The sequence below is a fragment of the Protopterus annectens genome, chromosome 2.part2 (assembly GCF_019279795.1).
Source record: "Protopterus annectens isolate FY-2018-M chromosome 2.part2, PAN1.0, whole genome shotgun sequence".
Lineage (NCBI taxonomy): Eukaryota > Metazoa > Chordata > Ceratodontiformes > Protopteridae > Protopterus > Protopterus annectens.
Genome location: NC_056730.1, coordinates 155,974,543 through 155,980,542, shown reverse-complemented (window position 1 = coordinate 155,980,542; position 6,000 = coordinate 155,974,543). Strand labels below are relative to the sequence as shown.

Below are 6,000 nucleotides of genomic sequence, written 5' to 3'. Positions count from 1 at the left end.
CTTATTACTTTACATTCTGGTCCCTTTTTCTAAACTACTCAGAGTTCACTATTTAGTGATTTTGTTTCTTCTTTATTACTTTCATTCTGGTACCTTCTAATTCTTCAGTGCAGTATCAGTTAAGTCGCTCTTTGCCCTCCCCCAACAAAGACAGAGACACAGACACACACATACACCTCCAAGAACTCAAATATGTTCAGTGAAAACTGCAACATAAGTGTTGTAACTTCCCATATGTTCATTCGCTGTTCTCTTGCACTTGAGTGGGGAAGAAAATATTCTTTACAGCAGCCTGACAGGCCTCTATATGCAAATCCTCCTGCACTTTTATAGCCGCTCTCCAGTTGGTACCTTTACTACACAAGAACGTGCCTGCAGAACATAGTGTTAACCATTGCTACTGAAAACAGTAGGGAGTGGGCAAATATGATAGACACAGATTCATCAGCAATAAAACTGCAGACATTACTTCTATTTTACAGTTTGTTGATACATAACTACAGCAATCAAAATGTAGTTCCTGCTAATGTAAAGTATAAAAATACATTTGCTTTTCTGACAATTCTGTCTGCACTTAGGAAATAAGGCACTTTATTCAAACTACAGGCATTAAAAGCAAGTAAATGTTTAAGAAACCTAATATATTCTTTGCTTGACAGACCATCTAACTGCCAAATGCAGACTCGTTTCTAGTGCTAAGTAAAGGTGAATCTTAATGATTCAAAAAACTTACCATCACCTCCATGTTCTGCTGAGGCTCTGTAAATCCATGTGCTGTCAGTTTACGAAGAACTGAAAAACATATAAGATAATATTTACTGCGCAATTCACAGGCTTGGAGTGATAATTCCAGCTACAGAGTAAGAGCACAGTTGGCATTCATCTAATATTTTATATGAATGAACCAATTTTTTGGTAAGTTGTTACACCCCACATCCCAGGATGTTCGCACAATGCTGAAGCATCAACTGGAAGCAGCCAGATGAAAAAAGAAGTTATGTACTCACTGTAACATTCATTCTGTGTTGTCTATTTTCATTCAGCCTCAACGAATGGGTTCTGGATTCAAGAATGGATCAGACTCGGCCATTACTACAGCTCATGGAAATGTTTAAGCTCTCGAGATCTCCCTACCCAATTTATACACAGCTGCATATATATATATATATATATATATATATATATATATATATATATATATATATATATATATATATATATATATATATATATATATATATATATATATATATATATATATATATATATATATATATATATATATATATATATATATATATATATATATATATATATATATATATATATATATATATATATATATATATATATATATGTATATATATATATATATATATATATATATATATATATATATATATGTATATATATATATATATATATATATATATGTATATATATAGTGTATATATATATATATATATATATATTATATATATATATCACACACCTAAAAATCCATGTATGAGAAATTTATCTGCGAAGCAGAGACTAAACTTTCTTGACAAAAGAAGCTGGGTTATGATTAGGTTAGAATGACAAGTTATACCATCCCCAGGTTTAGAGAGATTAGCCCTCAAGTTCTGGGGAAAACTCTTGTGCCCTCACATTCACCCCAAAGCAGAAATAAAGAAGGCAAGGGCTGGGGATGGAGGGAGTGGAGCTGATCCTGAATGAAAATAGGCAACAGAGATGGAACATTATGGTAAGTACATAACTTATATATCTGATGATGTCAATTTTCATTCATCCTCAATGAATGGGACAGAGTCCCCAGCTACCCAAGTCCTGGGTGGACCCTAAGGAAGGACATACCAGAAAATGGTCAAGCCAAACGCTGATCTACCTCTTCAGACCAAATCCAGTTTGTAATGATTAATAAAGGTTTGTGGATTTGACCACATAGCAGCTGCACACGTATCATCTAAGGAGGCTCTAGACTGAAAAACCACAATGTCGCCACTGATCTGGTGGAATGGGCTTTTACTGGTTTCTGTCCAAAAACATTCAAGGTTGTGTAAACCAAGGTAATGTTTTCTGTTGTCCATTTGGCTATGGTCACTTTTTTAACAGGTTGGCCTAATTTTCGATGTGCAAAGGAAACAAATAGTTGGTATGATTTGTTGAATCCTATCTCATCAGGTGGGTGGCCAACTGGCTCACTGACAGGACCCTCAAAGTCAAAACAGGTACCACCTCCTCTGACAGCAGACCTGTCACTAGTGGAGTTATCCAGGTATCTGTCCTGAGACCCCTACTGTTTGGTATCTATTTCTCAGAGGTCCAGGCAAAGATAAAGGGCCCGCAGCTGACCAAGTTTGCGGACGACTGCAAGTTAGGTGCTGTCATAGACTCCCCAAATGATGTTAACATACTGCAAGCGGGTCTCACAGTAGCTAATGAATGGTGCCAAAGTCATGGCCTCAAGCTAAATGCAGAAAAATGCATCATCATACCATTCGGCAAAAACACGACCCCTACTGATGACCTCATCAATGGCAACCCCCTAAGCACATAACCTGTGGTGAGAGACCTGGGCACTCAGGTTGATAACAACCTCACATTCTACTACCATGTAGCAGCAGTGGTCAGAAAAGCCTTTTACTTGGTTCATCTCACAAGTAAAGGGATTGCATCCAAAAAAAGGAGGTTATTACCTCTCTATACTCCTCCCTCATTAGACCAATAATTGAGCAGAACACCCCTTTTGGGATGTATATCTCCAAACATCTGCACCAACTGGAAAGGCCACTGAAAGACCTCACAGAAAGAACCATGGCCTCCAACACTGTCCTATGCAGACAGGCTCATATCACTATGACTCTACTCGGTACGTACAGACTGCTCAGGGGTGATCTGTGTCTCGCCTACAAGGCAATCTTGGACCCTGCCCTACTAGAGATGCTCCATATCTGTAAGTCTAACTCCTCATACACTGCCCACTCAAAAAGCCCGAATCTAATATGCAATATCAACAAAACCTGCTGGAGAGACAGGTTTGTCTCCCAGAGGCTGCCCCATCTCTGGAATAGACTTCCCATACACATCAAACAGAGCCCCTCACTGACCCTCCAAGTGCAACCTTGACGAGTGGATGGGAAACCACAAATTTCTCCCAGGGGTTCCACCTGTGTCCCTCATTGACAGGGTGGCAAGTGCTGACTGAGGTTTCTTTTTGGAGATAAACTCTTGGCTAGGCATGAAGGGCCCCAGGGCCATTAGCCTAGTAACCTCCTATGATCCTATGAATTCTTTAGTTCTGTGCAGATAGTAGCATAACTGCCAATGGAAGTGAGTAGAGGAGAAATTATCCCTTATTGCTGTAGATTATAAAAAATACTGGCAGGTTGGTGGCTTGACTGATATTGGTTTCTGACATCACCTTTGGTAGAAAGGAAGCATTTGTCCCTAAGGATACCCTGTCCTTGTGGAAAAATGAGATAAGGGGGTTTAGAAGATAAGGCTTGAATCACTGAAACTCTCCTAGCAGAGGTTATGGATACTGGAAAGGCAGTTTTCTAGAAAAGAAATGTTAATGCACACTTAGCTGCTGGTTCAGAAGGAGAAGCAGTTAAAGCATGAAGTACTAAAGAAAGGTCCCAAGGAGGTAAGGGATCCTTCAAAGAGGGGGTCTTAGCAGGTCTACTTTTTAAAAATGCTTTACAAATTTTGGTAGATGCCAACAAAGAATGTGAAATTCCAACATGAAAATTCGAGACAGCTGCTAACTGAACTTTAACTGTAGAAGCACTAGCTCCTTTATGAAACAATTCCGCAAGGTAATGCAGAACTGCATAGGTGTGTGCTGTGAAAGGCTCTGTATCATGTTCAGCACAAAAAAACCCTTTCCATTTCCTTTTGTATAATGTCCTCATAGAAGGTTTATGGTAGGATGGGGAAGGCAAGGTAGTTTGCCTAACTATCATGGGAACTGGAGAAATCATGCAGTTAGTTTGAGCTTTGTCAGGTCCGCAGGAGTCAATCCTGTTGGATGCAACAGAAGGTCTAGAGCGGGATCCAGAATCCATGGTGGCACGAGGAGATGAAGCCATAGGAAGGGAAATCATATCTGTCGAAGCCAGTAAGGAGCAATGAGGACTATCCTGGTCGTCACCCTGGATGCTTTCTGTAAAAACATGGGAATCAGGGGAGTTGGGGGTAGGCGTACAACCGACAGGGGGGCCAATCGTGTAGAAGAGCGTCCCTTGGTGACTCACACATAGGGAGGATTAGGGGAAAGAAGCTGCTGTATTTGTTGTTCAGGAGGGATGCAAATAGGTCACAGCAGGGTTGGCCCCACTGACGACAAATCATTTTTACTATCTGGTGGTTGAGGAACCACTCATGAAGCAAAAGGATGGATCTGTCGAGCTTGTCCGCTATCACGTTGGACTTCCCTAAAATGTACTTTGGTACCAGAAAGTGACTGGAGCTATTGCCCACTGCCATACTCTGAGGGCTTTTCCAAAGAGGGGTCCTCCTTGTTTGTTGTTATACCAAATGACCGACATGTTGCCAGTTTGGATTTGAATCATTCCCAAAGGGAGGGAGCCCCGAAATGCTCACAATGCTAACAGCACCACTCTCATCTCCAAGATGTTTATATGCAAATTGGCCTCCTCAGGGGACCAAGTGGTTAAACCGTCTTTCCCCAATAATTTATTATTTATTTATTTTACATTTGTTGACCGGGCTAGTCTAACTGGATATATGCCCATTTTCAGTAGAGACCCAGGGAGATAAGCTCCAAGAACACAATTCTAATAAAAATGTTTGTACAATACATAACTGAACAAATGATAACAGCTCATTCCATAACTATATCACAAACCTATCACATACATATAACAAACCATAAGAATGTAATCACTACAAACATTGGTATTATCTACAAGATAAAATTCTCTTTTGTTATCAAGGAAACTGGACATAGTACAGCGTAGTAGTTGGTAAGCAGTAGCTAGTAATAGAGGAAGTTAGTACAGGGGCATAACCAGTGTGTTGTAAGGTATAATTTCAGTTTATATTTGAAAGGTGATATTGAGGACAGTGATGCAAGTACACTGGGAAGTAGGTTCCAGTTTTTTCCCCAACAGTGTTAGAGAACAGAGAATCTCCAGCCAAGCTGTTGGACTTCTTATGCAAACAAGTAGTTTATTTGAAGAGCGTAAGGTATTAAGATTTTTGTAAGGGGTAATGAGGGTAGAAAGCATTTAAGTATTAGTAGGTTGGTAGAGGGTCTTGTGGGCAATGGTAAGTTGGTGAGATTTTAGCTGATTCTGTAGCTCAAGTCATCCTAGCTGCTTTAAATTGCAACAATGGTGGTTTCTAAATGGAATGCCAGTGGCAAATCTGGCAATGTTATTGTAGGAGTTTTCCAGTTTGTTGAGGTTATTTTTTGACAGATTAGTATAAATGGGTGAGGCATAGAGGAGTGTAGAGATTAGATGGGTGTGAGCAATAGTTATTCTGGCTGCTGGAGTAAGGAAGGGTTTGATCCTATAGAGGGAGCCCAGTTTTATATTTAAAGTTTTTATTGTGTTGTTAATACGAGTGTCAAAGTTAAGGTTGTTGTCTATTGTTATTCTAAGGAGTTTGGTAGTTGGATCGGGAGATATGAGAGTACCATTATTAGATATGACTGTGAAATCTACTGGGGAGGACTTCCGGGTAGGAGTGAAGAGCAAGAGTTTTGTTTTTTGGGGGTTCAAGAGGAGGCAGCACTGAGTAAACCATTGTTCTACTGTATTAAACACCTTTTGGGTTAGGGACTGTAGTTCAGATGGAGAAGTGGCCGAGCATATTAATGTGGAATAATCTGCATATTGTATACAGGTAGCTTGAAGAATTACTGAGTGAAAGTCGTTAATAAAAACTGAGAATAGAAGAGGTCCTAATATGGAGCCTTGAGGTACACCAAGGGTCATAAGGAGATGAGGAGATAGATTGCTATCCCAC

At 39.7% G+C, this 6,000-nt stretch overlaps 1 protein-coding gene across 1 annotated transcript in view; it reads right to left on the bottom strand.

The window, feature by feature from the left end:
• Nucleotides 1-6,000, bottom strand: part of IPO11 (importin 11) — a gene marked incomplete in the record, with an annotated part of 3,749,854 nt that overhangs the window by 3,359,336 nt on the left and 384,518 nt on the right. Inside the window, 1 exon segment of the mRNA XM_044063824.1 lies at nucleotides 734-792. Coding sequence (XP_043919759.1) covers nucleotides 734-792 — 59 coding nt within the window.